Consider the following 26298-nt stretch of genomic DNA (forward strand, 5'->3'; position numbering starts at 1 on the left):
AATACCCTGCACAGACAGTAACCATCTCTGATTTTGTAAATTCCTCCCAGAAAGAAAGTTATGACGTCAAAATATCTCCGCTAATGGAAATCGCCTAAAAAATTATCTCCGAAACTAGGCAAGCTTTTTGAATTCTGTTTGTGGGAATCGAACAAGGCATTAGCAGAGATGAATGACCGCACATACGATACATCACTATGACGTCATATCAATTTTTATGACGTCATTCCTATTTTTGACAACCCAGAGTTTTCATCGGATCTTCGTGAAACTTGCCATGTATATGCAGAAAGCCCACGCGCGGGCAGTAACCATCTCCGATTTTGGAAATTCTTCTGAGAAAAAAAAGTTGACATCATAATATCGCCGCTAATGGAAATCGCCTCGACCATTATCTCCGAAACTAGGAAAGCTGTTTGAATTTTGCTTGCGGGAATCAAGCGGGCATTAGCACAGATAATTTATCGCAGACCTGATACGTCACAATGACATCATATTCGTTTTATGACGTTATCATTAAGAGGAAGAGGATCTTAGCTCATTTGAGCTCGTTGTGATTAGCACCCCTTAAATCATCTTCAAAAGGGTTTTTTTAATTAACCTAAACACCCAATTTTCACTCTTGCATTTCTTTGGAGTTTTCTTAGTATGCATTCAAAGTTTCAGGCTGCTTGGTTTTATGGTTTTGGAGTTATGGAGGAGACACATGTACTGACACACACACACACACACACACACACACACACACACACACACACACACACACACACACACACACACACACACACACACACACACACACACTGCCTTTAATTATTAGTAATTATGGGGCTGCCCAGCGGCATAAGTCTCTAATCTTGTCTGATTGTCTTGTGAATCTTGGAACAGATGAGGTTATGCAGTCTGTAATGCGGAAATCGTCCACAGGCCAAAGGGATGGAGCCTGGAAGGGTTGTAATTGTTGGATAGTTATTTCGTAATTACAGTGGATGTCGATCAGATCCAGATGTCTCGGCCCAATTAGCGACCACCAGGATCACACGTCACGTTCTTTAGCTTGCTTGGCTGCACCTCTCTTTTTTCCTTTCAACATCTTGGATTGGAATCTCCACCTCGGCTTCAGCGGATCGTGAAGCGGCCATACATTGAAACCTTACTCAACCTCTCCATCGCATTGCGTATTCTGCAAACAATTTGTGTTTTCATTAGGCAGGTGCGAGCGCAGTTTTTTCCCAAGCTAAAAGTGATCAGGAATTACCTCTGGTCAACCATGAGTCAAACAAGGCTCAGCAACTTGGCAGCATCATCCATTGCCCATCAAATTAACTTTGATGAAATCCTGAATGATTTTGCCGCGCGTGAAAGAGCACGGAGAGCGATGCAGTGCTCGGTGGGTAACTGAGAGACTAAATCAACGCGTCCAATCTACACCACTGTCCATCAATCTACCAGGTAGGTAAACGAGCGTGATTCAGTGCATGTGTGCGTCGGTGGATGTGAAAACCAAGACGGTGCTGTTCCTGCTCGGTTGCCTGAGCAACAATTATTAACCGGAAGTGACGTGTGTTGAAGAAGAACAAGATTGACGTGTGGTGAAGAAGAAGAAGTGACGTGTTGTGAAGAAGATGTGACGTCAAGGCGACCATTCGGGCCTCCCCCGCTGACAAGAAATTACGAGACTTGAATCGACGGTGAAAAAAAAAAAAAAAACGAATTGCAAATTAAAGGTTCCAGCGGATAAATGACCTATCCATAAGGATGTCTTCTTTGTCAGTAGAATAATCAATGTTAGCTGTTTATCACGTGACGCAGTCACGTGCCAGAATGAGGTTATCATGTGCTTGATATATTTGCAGGTTTAAACAGCTGGCCGAGGTTTTAAACTCCAATATTGATGGTTTTTTTTTTTATTTAGCTGCTTTAAAGCTTTATGTAGTAATAGCCGAGCTGGCTGTCCTGGACTTGTGGTGTTTAAACCCCGTGGGCGCAAGGTTGCAGCACACGGTACGGTATAACTCGCACCTGCACAAGGACGGTGAAAATTTCCGCCATATTTGCGTACGTAATAAACAGACGGGTCTGAATGAACGAGTCGTCGGCTTTTTAAGAATCCACGACAGGCTAATTTACGGTGAAACTCGATTCGTGCGGTTCCCGTCGGTGTGATGAATGAGTACTCGTCGCCGTCGGGCGAAGCGTGTCGGTGTTTTCGCGGCCTCGTATCGATCCTGCTCGCGAGTAAATATGTACCGACGTCGATGAATGAACGAACAACCTCGTGTCGTCGTTCCCCGTTTTTTCCTTCACCCACGTGTCCCTGGGTGGGCTGGTGACTCGGAAGCCCCGGCCAGGCCGATACCAGCCCGAGCAGCAGCTTGCCGACGACATGCAGGACGGAGAGACGTGCTGGAGGTACCTGGGCGAAGGGAACCGCAGCGTGGTGTTGGCGCACAGTCGGGTAAGGATGGTGTAGTTCCCTGGTGGTTGTAGTCGGCGAGGCCTCCGAGTTCACCAGCACTCGACTAGACGCACTCTCTCTCACTCTCTCACTCGTTTCATGATTATTTACCCCCATCTGGGGTCGATCGCGCAATCTTGGGACTGGGAGCTCCCCCTCCCTCCGTTAATTGTTTCATTGGTATCTTTAGTTAAGCTAGTCTATTGGTAAGGTTTGATGTAGCACACACCTTACACTGTACTTTTCTGACCACGTGTTCCAGTCGGCCCCATTCGTTTGCCAACGTTTATAATATCAGACTCGGATATAACATTTAATGGTCGGAGTGGCTGCGCTCTGAGTCGGGGAGGTCGGCGGATTCAATTCCCGGTGCAGTCTCGTTCCTTCAAGACTCCCTTGCTTGACGCTCTCCGGTGTTTATGAAGATTGGAACACTGGCAAAACAACCGTACGTGGTCGTATGGCAGCTTCGCTGCCGGGGTAGCTATCATTTCTTGAATCTTGAAGCGCGACTGTGTCGCTGATGCAGTGCCCCTCTACTAGTACACACGCTGGAACTGGTACTCATTTCACCGACCTCGGAAGGATGACTGGCTGAGTCAACCCCCCTGGTGTATTAATTCAGCGGCCGACGGGGCTTGAACTCAAGACCCTTGGATCCCAAGCCGCCACCCTAACCACTGAGCCAACACCAGGCTAACCATAGGTTGTCTACCATTGCACACGGTTGATGTGCTGAATGGCATGCTGCTTTGAAGTTCCTTGTGAGGGAATTCGTATTCGACTCGCACGACGCCGGTCTCGCTTCGTGCGCTTATTCGGATCAATAACCACCGTCGTTTATGACCGAACAGACTATTGTTATGGCCTACATGCCCGTATCGTCAATGTACCCTCTATGACGTCACATGCATCACCATTATCTGTGGCTTTATTTATTACTGATAAATTATTAGGATATTTGACGACCGCTTTTGTGCAAATTGAGGCTCGATTGCATCAATGAGGGTGAATATGATGAATTTTAAACTATATTCCCCCACGTGGCGAGTCAATCGTATGAAGTTTCACATCAATCTGTTCGGCGGTTCTGAAGAAGAAGATTTTTTTTTTTATTAATGTTTTTATCTTCAATCCAATAGGGCCACCAGACCAAAATGATGATGACATAAATTTGATTCTTCACTCGCATTGGGTCGTCGATCGGATAGGTTGAAGTTTCAGATTTTTCGGATAAGGATTTCGATTCAACCGATTACGGCTGGAATACCACTTCATCGATGGCATCGTCGTTATCGCACTATACACCGTGTGGGGAGTTGACGACACTTGCCAAGTTTCAATTTTCTTCAATGAGCAGTTTTGGAGATGTCCACATTTTTCCCCCTTTAATCCAACTTGGCTGCCATACCATGTGACCAATGACGTCGGTTATCAATAGGATATTCACCATGGGGAGTCCCAATCATCGATCAGACTATCAGTTGCAGAGAAAAAATAAATTTTTAATTGAAAATATGTTTATGTGGACACGCACGCACACACTGTAATTGTCTCTCAACCCCATCCATCCATCCATCCATCCATCCATTGGGATCATCCTCTGTGCAAAGCGTTGGTGCTTCCTAAGCAGTCTCCTTGGCGACCCATCCTGGATGGGTCGCCACTCTGCCACAGACAACCCCATCAGGGCGAGACTAATCATGAGTAGTAGTGACTGTAGAGAACATATTAACAGGATTGTGCGTAAAGGCAACCAGATTGAAGGTATAATTTTAAAAATCCTTCAGGTATTTGGATAGATCTTGAGCTGATATTGCAGAGCCCACAGGTTCGGAGAACCAGACGGTGGTCTATATCTCTGTACAATATCTCTCGGATCCATGAAAGAGTGAGAGGACTTTCTCTATCTCTTACAACATCCCACAGGTTCAGCACAGAACCAGATGTCATACATCGTATATCCCTGTAAAAGAGTCGTTATGTTCAGCAGTACTCGAGGATGTAGTCCATCCCTGCACGAGCAAAGGTTTAGACTTCACCAAAAAGGAAATTCCTTTTCCATAAGATTGAGCAATGATTCGAGATAGATACCAAGGTCTGTTGTAATGGCTGTCAGTAAATGCTTTGACAACCACATTGCACAAGCACTGCGAAAGAACGGACAAAGAAATATTTTTCTACATGGATGGGAGAACAAGGAGGGGGGTTACAATGTCATTGGACTTTGTACTCAAGATATAATGAAAATTCTAACAACTATATTTTGAGTGAATAGTAGATCTTTGCAGAAAAATGTTCTAAATATTATAGCTGTATCTCCTAAAGTCCTATTTGGGAACTTTCTGAATCTTTTGGTCATCACCTTTAATTCGATGCCTTCTAACCTCATGTTCGATACGCACGATTTTGATGAAACTTGGCCACAAGTTTCATAGCTGATGCTTACCGAAGGTGTATTGACCGCCTCAAAATCTGCGCTCATTACGGGGGTCTATGGGAGGGGGGGTGTTTGACCCTCCCCAAAATAGGTATTTGCTCTCTTCTCTGAAATTACACACAGTTTTGTTGAAACTTCAACACAACCATCATCACACGTATTGTGCCAAAGTATATCGACTGCATAAAAATCTGCACTCCATAAGCGGGTCTACGGGGCAGAATTTGACCTCACAAAATATGTTTTTGCTGTCTCCTCCGAAACTACACAAACAATTTCGATGAAACTTGATCACAACTTTCATCACCCTTGATGTACCAAAGTGTATCAATCACATGAAAGTCTGCACTCATCAAGGGGCTCTACGAGGAGGGGGAGGTTTGACCCCCTCCCCAACCCCCCCCCCCAAAATAAAATAGGTATTTGCTCTCTTCTCTGAAACTACACACATGATTTTGATGAAAGTTGACCACAACCTTCATCACCCATGATGTACCAAAGTTTATCAACCGCATCAAAACCTGCACTCATTAAGGGGGTCTACGGCAGGGTTTTAACCCCCCCAAGATAGGTATTTGCTCTCTCGTGCATTTACTGCATCAAAATCTGTGCTCATTAAGGGAGTCTACAGGGGCATGGGGGAGGGATTGACCCCCCCCCACCCCCAATAGATATTTGCTCTCTTTTTCCAAACTACACACACAATTTCAAAAAAACTTGACCATAACCTTCATCACCCGTGATGTACCAAAGTTTGTTCACGGCATTATGAAAACCAGGGTCTAGGGGGGTTTGAGTCACTATTGCTCCTGATCCAGGTTATCTTCAAGACAGGCGGTCCTATTTTTGTTTCAAATTGTGATTTCTAAACAGTGCAAACTTGTCCTTCTCAAAACAATTGCAATACTGGGTAATTGATTGCTTTGTGAGTTGATTAACTTTTATCTTTTTTTGTGCCAGAATGTGTGAGAGTGCATTGTGAGGAAATGTGTGAAACAGTGTTGTGGGTTTCCTTTTTTCGCAGCAGCATTTCCTCTTTTGTGGCCTCAATTTGACAATGCTGCATCCTTTTTTCTTCTTTTTTTTTGGGGGGGTTAAAGGGCCATCAATATACGTACTACCAGGTTGTTCGTGTCACCTCCCAAATTCTTCCACCATGTTTTGTCATCCATCCATAACTTTTTGTAATGTCGTGCTAAACTCTATATGTTTTTTGGTCCCATCTCTCAATTATGAAGAATCACTTAAACAATCAAAAAAATTCTCAGATCCAGAGCTTTGCCAAAATCCAATTGATTCGTCATTGTCACGTACCAAACCTGCCCACCACGTTTCATCCGAATCCGTCCATAACTTTTTGAGATATCCTGCACACAGACAATCGGACAGCCAAACATATAGGGGTGAAAACATAACCTCCGTCCACCTTCGGTGGTAAAGTTTAAACGGTATTTAGAAGGGGAGAGGATTTAATCAATCTAATCTGATTTAAAATTAATGATCTGATTAACAAATTGATTTTAAAAATAATAATCCAATGTGATTTTAAAATAATGGATTTAATAAATAATCAAAGGGATGGGGTCACAGTAGCAATAAATCGATATGAATGAAAGTGAGCGTGTGTAAATGAGATTGAGAACAGGAGGTTGGAGAACGTTTGTATGGAACGCTTTAAACGAGGCGGTGAACACCTCTGACTCCATATGATATACGAATGAAAACTTTTATAATTTCATTACTTACAAAATCTAAAGATTTCGTAAGTATATTGATGACTTCCGTCCTCTGTTTGTGTGTGTTTTGTGTGTGTTTTGTGTGTTTGTTTGTAGGCACGATAACTCGAGAACGGAAGAAGCTACCAATGTCAAATTACACCACGTGATTCAGGAGGGTGATGATTAGCGCTGATTAGATTTTGGTCAAAATCGGTCACAGTGAGGTCAAACATTAGATTTTTGATGGTTTGGTACAGAATCATCATAGAAACTTTTGGTTTGCGTCGCTACGTTCTCTCGAGACAGCTTTTATTAGACAAGGTCAGAGGTCAAGTTGACGATTTCGTAAGTACCAGTCTACTGCAGCACGCTCGAGCAGAGGCGTCGTTGATCACGTAAAGGTTTTCCATGTGCGCGCTGACTGTGTTTTTGATAAAGATGGTGTTTAAAAGTCATTTTTTTATCCCAATAAAGGTTATCGTCGCATGCCTGACTCGCTAAGCCGTCGGATTATGTAAAGATTGTTGGTGGATGGCCGAATATTACGGTTTTGTGACTTTGATAAAATAATATTAAATAATTGCGTGGAGAAATGGAGATTTTTGCTTCGGTCGATGTTACGATTTTTGATGGTTTGGTACAGAATCATCGTAGAAACTTCTGGTTTGCGTCGCTACCTTCTCTAGAGAGAGCTTTTATTAGACAAGGTCAGAGGTCAAGTTGACGATTTCGTAAGTACCAGTCTATGACTGCTTGTTTTTTATTTTTTGATTTACAAGTTCAATACAGATTCAGTAGAATAACTCGATCATGCAGTAACATTCCACGGGACTGTGTGATTGGTTGAAACGTGATGTAGATTAAATGGATTAACCATTAGGAATAACAGGGTTTGATTCCACACATTTTGAAATTGTTTCGTAAACATATTTACTGTACTTGGTGTTTTATTTTTTACTATAATACTCGTACATATAATCTCAATAGATACAGCAGTAAAATCAGTCATTCTTTTTCTTCTTCCTTCTCTTTCCTTTATAAGTGGTGCGGTCCAAAACTACCAGGCTTCTGTCCTGCTTTGCGCATGATATTCCTCCACTTCCCCCTGTCCTCAGCCATCTCTCTCCACTCTTCAACCACGGTCTTCCTATTTTCATACTACCTTGCTCCTTCGACCGATCCGCTTTCCTTGCCATTTTCTCCTTCCCCATCTGCATCAGGTGTCCAGCCTAATTCAGCCAGCTTTTTACAAATCTCCCTGTCAAACTCATCTGCATACCAATATCCTTCCTCAGTTAATTCTTCCTCCTTCTATACACCCTCTTAACTCTCTCAATCCTCCTGACCTAGTTGCTCTTGCAGTCCTGCAACCTCTGTTGCGTCTCTGTTTGTGCCACCGTTTAGAGACCAAAAGTAATGCTCCAAATTGTCAATAAACATTGGTTGAATCTTTCAGTTCCGATGAAAGAAGAAGTTCCGATAAGCAGTTCCACAAATATTTAAAAGAAAGGGTTCAATTTTCAAAATTTTACAAATAGGGTTTAATTATTCTCGTATAAAGGGTGTGTGTTGTGTTGTGTTGTGTTGTGTTGTGTGTCATCACGATTCATGTGCATGAACAATCACAGCCGTGCATGTGTATGTATGATTACGATTCATGTAAAGTGTACGTGCCATTGGCCCCAGTCTTCATCTCCACTCATGAGTCTCTAAGACTGAACGGAGCCTTCCCTGGTCCCAAAGCATCCATCTTCACCCCAGCAAGGAGCCATGACTCACCTCACCCATGCTCCCTCTCCCTTACACGACCTGGCGTGTGACCTCTGGGGTATACCCTTCCTCAGTGTCATCCTTCCTCGAAGGGATGGAGTCGGCAAAGACCCAATAAGCCGCAAGGCCAGGGTGTGTGTGCGCGTGCGTGTGTGCCTGTGGTTTTTTTTTTTTTCCAATCTATTATAAAAGTTTGATTTATAGCTGAATGCATATTGGGTATTGTGATGGTCCATGGAGTGGTGAAATGCAGTTTTATTTGGGCTTAATGGGTAACGGTTGGTTGCTTTGTATTTTTTTTAATTTTAATTATTATTCATTTATTGCATTGTACTTTCCAAATATATCTTTAACTTATTCAATGTCTTTTTGGCCTTTTATTATTTTAAATCTTTTATTGGTACACTTTCATCTTTATGTGATTTGTTGCAAACAAATGGTAGCAAAAGGAAATTTAGTTCTTTGTATCATTTGGAGTTTGTCTTCCCTCTGATTGTTGAACCATAGGAGAACATTGTCCTCAAGTTTTTGAAGTTTCCAGTGGACACAAGGCAAGATGATAAGGTTTGTGTGAAGGGATTTGGATTTGGAAGAGGGTATCAAGTTAATAATGAGAGGAGTCATCTCTTGTGTAATTCCTTATTCCCGAATTTTTTTTTTCTACAATGAACGTCTCTGGCCTCACTTTTGTTTCTTCTCTCGGTGCTTTGGAAGGGAAACGCTTTTCAATCCCATTGTAATGTTGTTCTCGATCGAGATGTCACCTTACTCGAAGTGACTTTTGGGACAGGATTTTGAGTTTCAATGTTTTTGGGCCCTTTTGTTCTCTGCTACCGAAGGTGGACGAAGGTTGTGTTCACCCCTGTTTGTTTGTTTTTCGGGGGTTTTTCCATACATAGTCCAGGCTCGTGGAAGAGCTAGTGCTAATGCACTGAACGGATCTGGAATCAACAGGACAAAAGGAACATTTGAGAGAGAGGGAACCAACAGCAGAGTTGAAAGCCAAGATAGAGGGGGACTTGGACAAGCAATGGGGTGGACAAGATGGATACAGAAGGAAACTCTCAGGAGGGAAAACTGGAAATTTTGAAGGAGGGATTGGGTGGGGTGGTCGTTAACGAGGATTGAAAAAGATCATGGTTTTGGATTGGAGATGATCTGAGATGGTGGTGAGCAGCTAGCTATCTTGAAGACCTGGAGGGAAGAATGAGATTGAAGAGAATGTGGAAGTTGGTTCCACAGCTGGGGAAAAAGAGGAACGAATGAGGAGGTGAGCAGTGATCTTGGATTTAGGTAGTTTCATCAGAAGGGGGGGTTGATGTTGAACCATGTGTGCCCTGCAGAAACCTGAAGGGGACAAATCACGGAAAGAGCAGAGGATACAAGACCAGAAAGGAGGCAATAGTAGACAGAGAGACCACCAACCTGTCTGTGATGGTGAAATAATAGGACCATAGACTCAGCTTCATCATGGGAGATTCCAATAATCTTGGAGGCCTTGGTTTCTGCAGTGTCAAGCTGAGCAAGATGTGAGGCAGGGGAGCCAGCCCAGAGGGGAGAGCAGGACTCAATCAAACTGTGGATGAAAACCTTGTAGGTGGATATGAGTTTGGGTGTGCCAAGGAAGTACTTTGTACGACGGAGGATGCCCAGTCGGTGGCTGGTTTTGGAGGCCAACTTAGATATGTGGTTTTCCCAAGAATGTTCATGGCTGATAGTGAGAGCCAGGAGTTTTAATGACTGAATTTCCTCAAGAGGATTGTTAAGAAAGTAGATAGTGTTTGCCAGACAGTCCTTTTGGAAAGGGATCGTGAGAGTGTGCGATTTGTTAGGTTTGATAGTCATAATCCAAGTAGGCTGTTTGTCTTTAAGCAGGATATCTCAAAACTATGGACGGATGGCACGCTATCAGTGATTTTTCACCATTGAGAGATGGGGCCAAAAACGATATACTGCATAGCACGATATCTCAAGACGTTATGGACGGATTATGACAAAACGAGGTGGATGAGTTGGGTAGGTGACAAGAAGAAGCCGATTAGATTGTGGTTCAGGTCCGGATGCAGATCCGGCCTATCAGTGGGACACAAAACGTGAACTGTTCAGCCTGGAGGAGGTTTGTGCTCGACCGAGTGCTGTTCGTGTTTTTTTTGTTTTTGCTTTTGCAGCCATTTTTCATTTTGGAGAGAGACATGCTCGTGGGAGAAAGGTGTTTGTTTAGCATTGATTATCTTCATTACAGCGAACAATAAACCTCAAGGTTTTTAATTGGATGAATAAATGAATTAACTTTGCATCCTTGATGTCTGGGATGATGTCACCTATCAATGAAGTTGGTTGTGTATCCTCGAGTGGCTTCACAGTCCCATGTGAGGATAAGACCAGTCATTACCAAGTACAGCATTGTGTCATCTGTCATTACTTTCTCCAGGTGTTGGATCTCTCCTTTTCAGACTTAATTACACCACTTTTGATTCAGTGTCACCATGTGGGACACTCATTTGCATCAGTTTCAAAGGATCCAACACAGATGATTGTTTTTTTAATTTATTGTCCATCAAAATATCCTTGAAGCATGTGTCACCTGGCCTCCTAGTTTGCATTAGTAGTCCAGGAGCCCAGACGATTTATTCAAGTGAAAAGCGCCGGAACGTTTGACCTCATGGGCTGATAGGGTCATCCACCGACATCACAAGAATGCATTGCTGCCGGGTCTGACCCGTAGCTTTCCCCCGAAATCACTCAATCGGTGACGCCATTACCGAAAAACCTAATTTCCTCAATATCTCGCAAACTATGCATGATAATATCACAAATAAGGTGTCCAAACCTATGTTTTCATGGTCAGTCATTACCCTGATGCAATGCATATTGCTAGAAAATGTATAGTTTACCACGTAAATGCATGGTTCATCCACTAAATTAGTGACGCCATTACCGAAACCTCACTATCTGTAAAACTGTGTGTGATAATATCACAAATAAGGTGTCTATACCGATATTTTTATGGTCAATCATTACTCTGACACCTGTGTTATTACTGGGAAATGTTTAGTTTACCATGTAAACGTGTGGCCCACCCGCTCATTAAGCGACGCAATTTCCGAACAACGATATATGGAAAACTTGCAAATGTGCAGTTCACATAATTAACTTGATGTCCTCTTGGCATTACAAGTCTTCTCTATCACTTTCGTCACTCTCATCACTGTCCTCACTCCAAGCATTATCTGACTCTTCCTCATATACTGAATTATCTTCTACGCCATCCCCATCATCCTCATGTGGGCCTGTGAGGGACTCTGGACCTGAACTTCCTGGATACCAGTGTGGTTCAAAGCAGTTTTGAGACGGCTTCCATCCATAGTATGTCGGACTCGCCCCACCAGTTGGATCTGTCTGATCAGCTCTCTTCCAGATTCTTGCCACATAGTGCACCCTTTTCATATGATTACCAAGTGTCTTGGCGCATGGGGGAAGAGGGGCAGAGTTTATCTTCTTTGTTCTGGCAAGGGGCTCCTTTTCATCACCGCCACCCATTCGCATGAACGCCTTATATCTGGCTTCATTAATGTCAGAGGTTTTGAAGCCATACAGCACACAGACAAAGGATGTAACAGCTTGGACGTCTAACTCCTCGGCTGTTCGAGATCACAATGCCATCACATGAGCTGCATCTGACTCCATCCGTTGGAAGGGCTTCGCTTTGCCCTTTCTGTAGAGACACTATGTGAAATCACAACCAGTCGAGGCATGAAGGCCGATTAGTGCTTCAGTGATACCAGACTGTTTCTTCTCAAGAATGTCAGCTAGTTTAGTGACATCAATGTACCTTCGGTGGTTGCCAGATCCATAGTCCATGATGATGTTGATCCCTTCCGACCTTCCAGAAAGCCCAAGCAGAATGATGAAGACGTCCGTATCAGTGGACCTTATTAGAATATTACCAGTGGAAATGTTTGCGTGAAAGGCAATTAGTGTGTCAGCTTCTTCTTGTTGACATTGGAGATGATTCGGTTCCTCTATTTGCAACATATCATCATCCTTGTTGTTCTTCATCTCCGTACACACACCACCATGTGAAACGTAGTGTTTTTCTTCCAAGAATTGAAACATATTGGAGCTTCTTCCATTCCTCAATTACAAACCGGGCAAACTCTTCCTTGAATGATCAACTTTTGAGTAACTCTGTGCCACTGTGTCGCTGAGCCTGGTCAGGTCCAGTAATGATTGAGGAGTAGTTGAATGACGCAGGTTTCGCTCAGTATCTTTTATTGATGGTGACTGGTACTTGTCGAGCACTAAATGGATTTGCTCCCCACGATAAAAACATACTTTTGCCAAAAGATCCTGTGCCATGGTTGCATATGTGGACTTGCTGTGCTGCAGCACGGTTTCATGGAGGATAATACCGCCATCAATCACTATGGCTGTTATTGGGGGAAGACTGTTGTCATCGAGAAACACTTCCTGTCTGCTTTCAAGTTTCTTTGTGAGAGATGCCTTGTCTGTCTTCAGGGCACATTTCTTTTCTTCTCTTTCTTTGCAAATTGTACAAACAGGTGCGTCATTTGCCATGATCTGTAAATAACAAAAAGGGACAGAGACCAAAGCATTATTTGCCACATTGTAACAAAAGACAGAGATTGTACAACTCCAGTTGGCAACTTTCAGGGTGAACTCAACATTTTCAAGCACTTGAGTTGGCATGATAATGTTTCACCATAAAAACATGGGTATAGACACCTAATTTGTGATATTATCATGCAATGTTTTTCAGATATTAATGAAAATTGTTTTTTCCGCAATGGCGTTGCTAACTGAGTGGGTGAACTAAACATTAACACGGTAAACTATACTTTTTCTAGCAATAATGCGGGCGTCAGTGTAGTGATTGACCATGAAAACATATGTGTAGACACCTTATTTGTTGTATTATCATGCATATTTTTTCCAGATATTGAGCAAAATAGGTTTATCGGTAATGGCGTCACTAATTAAGTGATTTCGGGGGGGAAAGCTATGGGTCAGACCCGGCAGCAATGCATTTTTGTGATGTCGGTGGATAACCCCATCAGCCCATGAGGTCAAACGTTCCAGCGCTTTTCACTTGAATAAACCTTTTGGGCTCCTGGACGATAGCCAGCTGAAAGCTGACAATACAGTACCTTCTGAGGTATGCATTAATCTGACATCCGGATGATGTGTCCAACCCCTCTCAGCTCAGATCGAATCAGACTTGATTTGGTGCTTTCAGACGCTGCTCTTTCAAGAACCTCATAGTTGGTCACCTTCTGGTGCCATCTAATACTGCACCAAAAAGTTGTCATAGGTGTTGTTGAAGAAATCTTTCTAGTTTCTTAAAATTCCGATCATCAGTTTGGTTTAAGACCAGGTCACTCCACCCTGGATACGCTGCTTCTGCTCTCCCAACAATGGATGGAGGTACTTGATGCCAGACATGAAATCAGAGACGTAGACATATCGCGTGCTTTTGACACGGTCTGGCACCCTGCCCTGCTCACGAAACTCTCTTCCTATGGTATTCAAGGCCATCTCCACTCATGGCTCACAGACTGCCTCTCATGTTGCAGCCAACCTGTGGCCCTAAATGGAGTTCTCTCATCCCCTCTTCCTGTCCTGGCTGGGGTTCCTCAACGCAGCGTTCTGGGCCCTGTTCTTTTTCTGGTTTTCATCAATGATCTCTCCGACTCTGGAAAATCCTCTTTGTCTCTTTGTTGATGACTCCTCCCTCTGCCGTACCATCTGTCATCCCTCAGACCAACAAGCAGCAGCTTCTTCGCTCTCTGCAGATCTGGGTCAAATCACAAACCGGTCCAACACGTGGAACATGTCTTTCAATCCTGACAAATCTTATACTCTCACGATGTCTCTCTGAAAGGACCATTTAACCCCCTCCCCCCCCCCGCATCTACTTTCTCAACAATCCTCTGGAAGAAGTCTTCATTCAAGCTTCTGAGTCTCAGTATCTGCCATGATATTTCCTGGGAAAGCCACATCTCCGACCTGGCCTCCAAAGCCAGTCGCCGACTGGGAATCCTCCATTGTGCAAAGCCCTTCCTCGGTCCACTTGAGCCCCTGACCACATACAAAGCTTTCGTCTGTAGCCTGATGGAGTACTGCTCTCCCCTCTGGGCTGGTGCTCCTGGCTCTCACCTTTCTCGGCTTCACGCTGTAGAAACGAAGGCATTTAGGATCATTAGCATCTCCCGCGGTGAGGCTGAGTCTTTGGGCCTCTCACTCTCTCACCGCAGACAGATCGGTGGTCTTTCTGTCTTTTACCGTCTCCTCTCCAGTCTCGCCCCCCTGCTCTGTTTGCGATGTGCCCCCCCCCCCCCGCCCCCATATTTCCGCAGGGCACTCAAGTTACACCAACAACCCCCCTCTGGTAAAACTACCAAAATCACTGCTCACCTTCACTCTTTTATTCCTCTTTTTTTCCTGCCTTTGGAATACACTCCCACACTCTCTTCAATCCCATTCTTCCCTCCAGGTCTTCAAAATATCTGTTCACCACCACCTCTTGTCATCCTCCATCCAAAACCTCGATCTTTTCTACCCCCGTTAATCCACCCCAAACCCACCTCCTTCAAATTCCCTGCTTTCCTTCCTGAAAGTCCCTGTAATGTCCATCTTGTATACCCCATGTTCCCCACCCATCCCTCTCCCTTCCACAGATCTCCTAATGTCTCTGTTCCCCAATGTTTTATCCTTCCCTCTCCCACCTGTCTTGTCTCATGCCACCCTTGCTGTGCATTGTGGGTTAGCTCTCATATGAACCTCGAATATACAAAAATAAAATAAAAAATATAAGAAAAGTACCTTCAGAGCAGATCCACATTTCATAGCCACTCGCACATCACCCATGATGTGATTTACACAAGAAATTCTCACATGTGAAAAAATATCACCATTACATTCCTTTTCCTTTGATATACATCATGGAATGAGGCACATGTATTGAATAACATGCATTACATATTCATCAGAGCAACAGATATTGACGATTGCACATGTATGCAATCGGACAATCGATCAAACGCTCACTTCCTACGATATTGGAGTTACGAGGCAACACAACTCCAATTTAGAGGCAACGATACGTTGTTATATCAGTGCTATTTTGAAGCCCGAAAGATATGCTGTTAATCTTATTTCTGATGTGTGGTCGACATCGCTATAGGGGCATTCCATGTCAACTGTACACACCCTCCCGACACTAATACCTCATTTTCTCCCCATATGTTGGTCATTTATTCACTTGGGTGAAAAAACTCAAAATACCAACTTTGAGACCTGTGGGCCCATTTTAGCCCCCCCCCCCAATTTGGTTGCCCCCAGCTGCCCCACAATCTTCCAGAGGCCATATCACATGTTGTAGTGGTCCGATTTGGCTGAGCTTGGTATCAAAATACTCGTAAAAGCGAGATCTTTCAAATCGCGAAAAGTAAAATCACTCAAACAGTAATTCAAAAAGTTATAGTTTGGGGTGCCCTTTGACCTTGGGCCCCCGCTCCCCAGCCAAACCGAGGGTCCCGATTTTTTTCGTGTGAGAATACCCCTTCATATACTCCAACACCTCAGCATAAATGAAAATGGGATCTCAATGGGTTCAAGTGTGATGATGGTTTTATTGTTCGGGGACTCAGGTGCTGGACACACAATACGCCACAATACATAGCACAATATTTGAACACAAGATTTCCAATACACTATATCAGTACGTTGTACATAAATTTTCCACATGCAGGAACTGGAAGCGATACTAGTAGGAGTAAGAGTTTTTCCTGGCATATTACAGTCAGGATTCTTTGCCAACCAATGTTTTATTTGACAGCTGTGTTTCTTTTTTACTGATTGAGTAGGTTCTACCTGTAGCAGCTTTTGGTTCTACAGAAAGAAGTATATCAGAAATGTCTAAAATGCAGTGATCTTCCATGTCAGGAAAAAATAAACTATTTGCGGGCCCGTTTGGATGAAGAAAATTCACTTTAACTTCATGAGTGTCCTGAAAGGCTTCCATGATGCAGGCAAGCCACCATTTTCCATCATAGTGCACTATGACATAACCTGAGAGTTTCCCGTTAAAAGTTGGTGTAGATTTTGAAATAGCTGACTCGATACGGTGTTCCTCGCTAAGGCTGAATTCACGTACTTGAAGAGCAGTTTCAGAAATAGGGATGAAAGCATGAAGTTTTTGAGTTCCAGCTATGGTTTTGGCCATTTTTAACCTTTCTTCCAGATTTCGTTCTTCCTCGTCATACGCCTCTTGGATTCCGTAACTGAACTTCATTTCATTCAAACCATTTTCAGCAAAGCCGAAAAGATCTTTTGGAGAAATAATTTGACTGTCGTAAGGTCTACGCAGGCTCTCACGTGTTGCTTCTCGTTTGACTGTACCTCCCATGCCATCTGAAGGGCCCTTGCCATGACTTGTGGCAAAAAATGCCATTCTAAGTCAATACCATACTCTGATTTGTGACGACATAGGTTTATGAAGGCTTTGCAATTCTTATATTGGCCAGCGCAACCGTCTGAGAAATAGTAAAGTTTCTTTACATTTCCAAAGGTAGATTTCAAGTGTTCAATGAGCATTCTTTGGAAGGGGTGGACTGAGACAACGTCGTGAGTATTGCATTCTGATATAATCGTGAACGAATCGTGGTTTAATTTGCCATCGTCCGATTTGAAATAGTAAATCCAGGGGTGAATTGTCGCTTGAGAGCAGTTCCAATGGAATCCTTGGGCCGCATCCTGTACGACAAATGAATAATTCTCTGAGAAGTCTCCAATAATGACAAATTCTCCTTCACCGATTTCGTCTTTCTTATTTTTCAGAAACTGTGATTGGGCCTTGGCAATGAAGTCGTGTCTCACTAATTTCACCGCGCGTTCACAGAATTGACACAGAATTCTTCCAAAGGCAGGACCATGGAGCTCAGTTCAGATCTGTCGGTGGACGTGCACCGTTTAAACTGAATTTCATTAATATCCTCTAGTTCATAAGCACTCAGTAGCTCGGTTTTGAAGTCTTCAATTGATGGGCAACTTTCACAAGTTCTGAAATAACATGCCGGTTGTGCTGGGTTACAAACTATGCATGCGATTACATGATGATAGCGAGGAACTTCGGCTATCTGTGGCATTTTGGAACCAAACATCATGAGTTTCACATTTTGATGTATCGTACATGCACATACACTGTGTGTACCGCCTGAACCGGCCAGGACACACTCCGAGGGACGGAGCATGGCGAACTTCGCGAATCCAACTTTCAAGCCAGGGTTCTTCTCTTTGAATTTCTGAAACGGTTCCTTGAGATTGTTTAGTACCAGGCGCTTTTGAATTTTGTCTTTTACATGTTCATTCCTGACCACCACACAGTCCTTTTTCCCCGGCATTATTCGGCTGAGTTCATAACTTCGGTAAAATTCGGTTACGGCGGATATCACTTCGTCAGGCAATATTTTACCCTGTTTGGGATTTGGAGACGATAGCATACCATTTTCTGTCTCTAAATTTTTGGCTTGCGCAGCCATTCTTTGGGAGCAACTGAATTCACTCATCATCCCTCTGATGCTCATATTCCGAGCAAATATTGTCAGTATACGAATTTACTCTGAACGGCTCGAAACAACGTATTTTTCTTTCAGGCTTTTGATCACCTCTGGCATGCAGTTTTCATCACATTTTGACGCTGTATTTTGTGTTTTCTCCACAGTGAAATTTTGTGTTTTCTCCGCATCACTTTACTTCGCTTTTCAGGAACGTACCCTGGGTTCCTTTCCGCCTTTTGTTTGTCAAATGTGCCTTTGCCTATCATCGATAACGACTGGTTTAATCGGTCAATTTCTGCTTCTCACTCAAAAACCTCCTCGTCCTAATCTGTCGAAATAGAATCTGCAATGCCTTCGATAGTACCTCCTGATGATAATTTTGAACTGGTCGAAGATGATTCTTCAATACGCTCTGATGACAACTGAGTTTTTTTTTTTCTGCACGAAGTACAAAGTCTGTCATCTTTTTTCACCTTTGAAGAAAATTTCATCAACATATCATTTGACACATTGCGAAGATCTTTTCGTTGTTTCGTTTTATGGCAGCTGAACGGATCGCAACAGTATTTTCAGAACTCCTTTCGATCTTCAGTCGCCATGCTTGCTGCAAAATATGCAAAAACTGAGATCTGATTTGCCCATTTATAACTTAATTCGATGATTGTTATACAAAAAATGTACACTTAAAATCAATAGACACATTAAGCGGAATAATTTTTTGCAAATGATGCAATATATCATACATATATATATATATATATATATATATATATATATATATATATATATATATATATATATATATATATATATATATATATATATATATATATATATATACACACATCCTTCCGAGGTCGGCGAAATGAGCACCAGTTGTACTGGGCCCGGTGTATGCCCCGGTTAGAATAGGTGTACCATATCCCTGTGTGTTGTAAGAGGCGACCAGGGTTGCGTCAGGAAGGGCATACGGCGTAAAAACCTATGCCAAATCATTATGCGGACAACAAAACGAATTTCCATACCGGATCAGTCGAGGCCCGGGTTACCAACGACCGCCACCGGTACCGGTGGTCAGCAGGGTACCAGTGGAAATTGTGCTACTGCTGGGCGAAGGAGGAGAAGGAGACGGGGAAGGCGAGTCCGGAGGCAGTGGGAGAGGGGGAAGGGTAGAAGTGTGGAGGTGAGAGTTGGAACTCTGAATGTTGGGACGATGACTGGCAAAGGGCGAGAGTTGGCTGATATGATGGAGAGAAGAAAGGTGGACATACTGTGTGTACAATAGACCAAGTGGATGGGGAGTAAGGCGAGGAGCATTGGAGGTGGTTTCAAACTGTTCTACCATGGTGTGGATGGGAGGAGAAATGGTGTCGGGATAATCCTGAAGGAAGATCATGTCAAGAGGGTATTGGAGGTGAGGAGGGTGTCTGACCGAGTGATGAGTGTGAAGTTGGAAATTGAAGGGGTGATGATGAATGTCATCAGTGCATATGCCCCACATATGGGGTGTGAGATTGAATATAAAGAAGATTTCTGGAGTGAGTTAGATGAAGTGGTGGAGAGTGTATCCAAGGATGAAAGAGTGGTGATTGGAGCAGATTTCAATGGACATGTTGGGGAAGGGAATAAAGAGGATGAGGAGGTGATGGGGAGGTACGGTCTCAACAAGAGAAATGTGGAAGGGCAAATGGTGGTAGAGTTTGCAAAAAGAATGGAAATGGCAGTGGTAAACACGTATTTCAAGAAGAAGGAGGAACACAGGGTGACATACAAGAGTGGAGGAAAGTGCACACAGGTGGATTACATCTTAAGTAGGAGATGCAACCTGAAAGAGATTAGTGACTGTAAGGTTGTGGCAGGGGAGAGTGTAGCTCGACAGCATCGATTGGTGGTCTGTAGGATGACTTTAGAGGTGAGGTTGAGGAAGAGAGTGAGGGCTGAACCAAGGACCAGATGGTGGAAGCTGAAGGAGAAAGACCGTTGCGTGAAATTTAGGGAGGAGGTGAGACAGGCGTTGGATGGTGGTAAAAATGGGTGGGATGATTGGGCAATGACAGCAGAAGTTGTGAGGGAGATAGCTAGGAAGGTACTTGGTGTGACATCTGGACAGAGGAAGGAAGATAAGGAGACTTGGTGGTGGAATGAGGAAGTACAGGAAAGTATAAGGAAGAAGGGGTTGGCGAAAAAGAAGTGGGATAGTCAGAGAGATGAAGAAAGTTGGCAGGAGTACAAGGAGTGGCGTCGAAAAGCAAAAAGAGAGGTGGCAAAGGCCAAGGAAAAGGCATATGACGAGCTGTATGAGAAGTTGGATACAAAAGAAGGGGAAAAGGATTTATACCGATTGGCAAGACAGAGGGACCGAGCTGGGAAGGATATGTTGCAGGTTCGGGTGATAAAGGACGCAAATGGGAATGTGCTGACGAGCGAGGAGAGTGTGTTGAGAAGGTGGATGGAGTACTTTGAGGAGCTGATGAATGAAGAAAATGAGAGAGAGAGAGAGAAGGTTGGAAGAGGTGGAGATAGTGAATCTGGAAGTGGGGTGGATCAGTAAGGATGAAGTGAGGACTGCTATGAAGAAGATGAAAAGTGGAAAGGCGGTTGGCCCAGATGGTATACCAGTGGAGGCATGGAAGTGCTTAGGAGAGATGGCAGTGGGGTTGTTAACCAAATTGTTTAATAAAGTCTTGGAAAGTGGGAGGATGCCGGAGGAGTGGAGATTAAGTGTACTGGTTCCGATTTTCAAGAATAAGGGTGATGTGCAGAGCTGTGGAAATTACAGAGGGATAAAGTTGTTAAGCCACACCATTAAGTTGTGGGAAAGAGTCGTGGAAGCTAGGTTGAGAGGAGAGGTGACGATCTGTGAGCAGCAATATGGGTTTATGCCAGGAAAGAGCACCACTGATGCGATGTTTGCTTTGAGAATGTTGATGGAGAAGTATAGGGAAGACCAGAAAGAGTTACATTGTGTGTTTGTGGATTTAGAGAAAGCTTATGATAGGGTGCCAAGAGAGGAGTTGTGGTATTGTATGAGGAAGTCGGGAGTGGTGGAGAAGTATGTGAGGATCGTGCAGGATATGTATGAGGACAGTGTGACAGCGGTGAGGTGTGCGGTAGGAATGACAGACCGGTTTAAGGTTAAAGTGGGATTGCACCAAGGATCGACTCTGAGCCCTTTCCTGTTTGCAATGGTGATGGACAGGTTGACGGACGAGATCAGACTGGAGTCTCCATGGACTATGATGTTCGCGGATGACATCATGATCTGTAGGGAGAGTAGGGAGCAGGCTGAATCGAGCCTTGAGAGGTGGAGGTATGCACTGGAGAGAAGGGGAATGTTAGTCAGTAGGAGTAAGACGGAGTACATGTGCGTAAATGAGAGGGAGGGTGGTGGTATGGTGCAGTTGCAAGGAGTTGAGGTGGGGAAGGTGGATTGGTTTAAATACTTGGGATCAACTGTCCAAAGTAACAGAGTGTGGGAGAGAAGTGAAAAAGAGAGTGCAGGCAGGATGGAGTGGGTGGAGAAGAGTTGCAGGAGTGATTTGTGACAGAAAGGTATCTGCAAGAGTGAAGGGGAAAGTATACAAGACGGTAGTGAGACCAGCTATGTTGTATGGTTTGGAGGCGGTGGCGCTAACAAAAAGACAGGAAGCAGAGCTGGAGGTGGCAGAGTTAAAGATGCTGCGATTCTCGTTGGGAGTGACGAGGATGGATAGGATAAGAAATGAGTATATTAGAGGGACAGCGCAGGTAGGACGGTTTGGAGACAAAGTGAGAGAGGTGAGATTGAGATGGTTTGGACATGTGCACAGGAGGGAAACGGAGTATATCGGGAGAAGGATGTTGAAGATGGAGCCGCCAGGCAGGAGGAGAAGAGGAAGGCCAAAGAAGAGGTTCATGGATGCGGTGAGGGCGGACATGCGGGTGGTTGGAGTGTCAATGGAAGATGTGGAGGATAGAGCGAAATGGAGACGGTTGGTCCGCTGTGGCGACCCCTAACGGGAGCAAGCCGAAAGAGGAAGAAGAAGAGGAGAAGATATACACACACACACACACACACACACACACACACACACACACACACACACACACACACACACACACACACACACACACACACACACACACACACACACACACACAACAGTCCAGAGATGATGATTGTCAATTTCAGACAGAAAGTCGCCTGCCAGCAGGTGACGTCATTGGAACGATGACTGCAAACATCGCCCAATGTCGAATCAAGAATTAGTGATACTAGTCCGTGCCCGTTAAAAATAAAAAAATTCAAACCGCGACCAAGAAACAACAACCACACAGGCCGTTCCATCGCTCTGGCGTGTCCGTATGTGCGTGACCCGGAAGTTCGCATATCGCAGTCACGATTATTCACAATTTAGTTTTAATGGCCAATTATTCAATTAGCGCCAACGTATTTTGCCTTTTCACAATGTCATCACAAGGAAAAACACAAAGAGAAGAGAAGAGAAAAAAAAATTCTTCCTGCTTCGGAGCATACCAGCTCACTCTGATGTTACCGAAATTTATGCACCGTCTAATATGAAAACGATCATAACTTGGGGCATTGTGTTTATCTATAAATGCGCATAAGAAATCGAGAAATTATTAGAATGCACAAAGTCATCACTCTCCGGAAGTCCGTACGTTGTAACCTGTAATGGGGAATGCAGCTGAGGTTCCCTTCCCCCTTCGGCCACGCCCACGCAGCAACGTGTCTTGTCATTGGTTGGTAAATAAATAGCCATAACTTGGGAAGCACTTGTCCGATTAATATCAAACCTTGAAAAGGCACATCGTCAGGTCCCCAGCAATATATCTGGCAAGTTTCAATTAGATCGGACCAGTGGTTGTCGAGAAACGGCGGTCACACACACACACACACACACACACACACACACACACACACACACACACACACACACACACACACACACACACACACACACACACATTGCTGGAATTATAGATAGATGTGGACCCCGAACAATAAAACCATCATCACACTTGAACCCATTGAGATCCCATTTTCATTTATGCTGAGGTGTTGGAGTATATGAAGGGGTATTCTCACACGAAAAAATCGGAATCATCGGTTTGGCTGGGGGCCCAAGGTCAAAGGGCGCCCCAAACTATAACTTTTTGAATTACTGTTTCAGAGTGATTTTACTTTACGCGATTCGAAAGATCTCGCTTTTACGAGCATTTTGATACCAAGATCATCCAAATTGGACCACTACAACCTGTGATATGACCACTGGAAGATTGTGGGTCAACCGGGGGGCGCCCAAATTTGGGGGGGGGGCTAAAATGGGCCCAGATGGGCCCCCAGGTCTGAAAATTGACACATAATGTTTTACCGTGGATACAAACACTTGCACAAAAAAGAGTGAAATCTGAGACGATGTGTCAAAATTTCGCTGAAAAATGTGTACACTTGACATGGAACACCCCTATCGTGCACACATAATGAGGTCTGTGTAGTCTGGCACAATGAAGACAGTGTGAATGTTTACAATATGTGCATTTTATAAAGTATTTCTCTGCTGTTTAATATGTAGTTCTGTGATTTATTTTAAATGGAACAGATTCCAGTGAAGAATCGATAAGGAAAGAGAAGGTGATATCCTGGGTAAAATGGAACAGGAACAGGGACACTTGGAAATTCCACATTATGTCGAATATGACTTCAGGACCTCATCTCTCTCCTTTCCAACCCCCACCGACCCCTCCCTCCCCTCACTTTGTACCCCCTCCCTCCCCTCACTCTGTCTAATTTATTAATCATGGTCTAATTTGAAGGGGGAAAAATTTGAATTTTTTTTTTTTTTGCCAATCACAAAGTGCTGAAAAAAGCCCTAAAGTGTTGATTTTTTTTTACCAGTGACATCGCACTCAGAACCCACCGTGATCTAAATGGCGGCTTACTTCGAGAAACTGTATTTAGAGCTTGGATTCCGATACTGATTCCACCGTCATGAGCAACTCTGAAGGTTCTCAGTATTCTGAAACTAATCAGTAGGATTTTAAGGAAAATATTGGAGACACAATTCATGATGGAAACGCTTTTGGGGGAATTCTGGAGCTGTATCATTTCAAGTCTTATGCGAGCGATTCAGACGAAGATGGTGACGATGGAGTTGTTGGTGGAGATGAAAACGCCGGTCGCATATTCAGGACAGATTGGTAGGTTTTGTTTTTCCGTTCAATGGACACTTTATACGGGCTTGTATTAATTGAGAAATCACTTGTATTACTCCAGCAGAAATACCCATCATCGCCCGACAGCCGACACCGCCCGGGCACACTTGGACACTGCCGACAAAATGGGCGACGAATGCTTTGTCCCACATTCGCAGGCTGACCAGATGTCTTGTATGTTACGTGATCGTCCCATTTCATACTTTCCCAGGACATCATTTGTGTCTGTGGACGTGTCCATGCCGTGCCGTGCCCTATTGTGTCCCACAGCCGTGTCCATGTCTGTGTCAATGGCCTGCCCCAAGTGGTGCTGTGGGTGTGGAGTCATGTGGAGTAGTGGTGAGTATCTTTGGGTAATGGTTGGTGGGGGAGCCAGCACATCTCGAGAGAAGCTGGGGGTGTGGGATGGTGGTGGATGTTTTAGGGTGATGGCACATCTCGCGAGGTGAGATCAGTCGCCAGCAGGCCAACAGATGTTTAATTCACCACTCAAATCACCTGTGTACATGTGCTGGGAGCTGGGTAATGATGGTCTTACAGTTTCAAGCGTCGGCAGTTTCTTCCACTTAATCGTGATATGGCATCCTCTCTCAAACGTGGCGGATAACCACAAGATCTCGCCATCTCTGTTGTTTCATAACAGTTCTCTGTAAAATGTTCTGAGCATAAAAGTGTGCATTTTGTTGGCCCGATCCACACTCAGTTATTTCGGACACACCTTGTCCAATTTCTGGCAAACTTAGGGTCTTTTAGCCATCGGTGTAGCATGAAACCATCTGAGTTTGCATTGTTACAACCACCAAGGACACATCGACTCGGCATACTTGTGGAAAATCGAAAATTATTCGCCTTTTGAGTTAAATCGTACTGCGATGACGATACAAATATGGCCGCCAAGTTCTGAGTGTGACTGCAAGGCTGAGCTTGAAGAAGAAGAAGAAGATTTCAACTTTTAATCGCAAATCAGAAAAAAAGACAAAAGACATATTTATTTTATAGGGTATGAAGGGTTAGGTTAGCATTGAGGTGGTCTGAGTGTTTGGGTTCCCCTTTAAGGTGACTGGCTTAAGATCTTAGGGTCTTGAGTTTGAGTCGTGTCATTCCATTGAAATATCACCAGGTGGGTTGACTCAGCCTGTCATCCTTCCTGGGTCGTCAAAATGTGTACCAGAGTTCTGGTGATGGGTACTGCATCAGCAGCACAGCCTCATCTTTGGAAAATGATGCAACCAGCAGCCACAGGCTGTGTACGAAACAACAACTCTGTCCACCCCCCTCCCTCCTCCTCACTCTGTCCATCTCCCTCCTCCCATCATGCCCAATGTCTTAAATGTCTTATGTCTCAGAAATGTCTTAAAATGCGTTTTGCCTTTTAAAACATTGATATCCGTGGAATTTTCTTCCCGTTTTTTGAAACCGAGTATGAAACCATCTCAGCCGTGTTGAAAAATGAAATTCGAGTTGAGATAGAGCTAAGAGAGTCAGAAAGCACAAGCCTTATAAAAGATTCCTCTTCAACCTCATACTTGTATGGAGTACAGTAAAGAAATATGGCTGTGGTGGTATAGAAATTGTGGGTGGTCATGCAAACTGAACAAGCAATGGGTGTAGCATGGATGGACGCACACACACGCACACGCACGCACGCTGCATGGAGAAGTATTGTGAGCACAATGCCATTGCAGACCTTTAGTTTTATATTGAGGTGGATGCCATGCTCCTTTTATATGGATCGATTTTCTATTTGTCTGGACTCATTGGTCGAGTCAATTATTATACGCAGCATTGTCAAAAAGCTTCTGAAGATCTATTTCCGAATGTTCCATTAGCGTACAGGAGTCTGCATCCAACAACTCCTGAATCAGTGCTGCTGTGATTTTGGTGTTTGCTTCCAGGCATGCAAAATTGAGAACTGTATTGGTCTGGAATCAAATGGCAACTCCTTCAGTGCAGTCTTGCAAGACCTCTTGTAACATGGCTGCAAAGAACAGTTCAAATGGGCTCGGTGCCATTACGCAGCCTTGCTTAACCTTACTTGTATGGAAATAGGGAAGGTCGCTGACTGCTCTCCTTCCGTGTTAACTATTATGACCATTTCATCATTGAACTGCCAAAGGT

General features: G+C 44.0%; 1 protein-coding gene across 5 annotated transcripts in view; it reads left to right on the forward strand.

The window, feature by feature from the left end:
- Positions 1 to 1835: 1835 nt before the first annotated feature.
- IPPK (inositol-pentakisphosphate 2-kinase) overlaps positions 1836 to 26298 on the forward strand; it is a 72230-nt gene continuing 47767 nt past the window's right edge. For 2 of the 5 annotated variants that reach the window (XM_085898125.1, XM_085898122.1), the window contains exons 1-2: positions 2135 to 2458; positions 8894 to 8950. Coding sequence is in view for 2 of the 5 variants with exons in the window: in XM_085898122.1 (XP_085754248.1) it covers positions 2387 to 2458; positions 8894 to 8950 (129 nt within the window). In the remaining 3 variants the exon portion in view is untranslated. Of the gene's footprint in view, positions 2005 to 2132; positions 2459 to 8893; positions 8951 to 26298 lie in introns of those variants that run through there. The other 3 variants (XM_085898124.1, XM_085898127.1, XM_085898123.1) reach the window with 3 other exon arrangements.

The sequence above is a fragment of the Eptatretus burgeri genome, chromosome 10 (assembly GCF_056783735.1).
Source record: "Eptatretus burgeri isolate ZD-2024b chromosome 10, Ebu_testis_v1, whole genome shotgun sequence".
Lineage (NCBI taxonomy): Eukaryota > Metazoa > Chordata > Myxini > Myxiniformes > Myxinidae > Eptatretus > Eptatretus burgeri.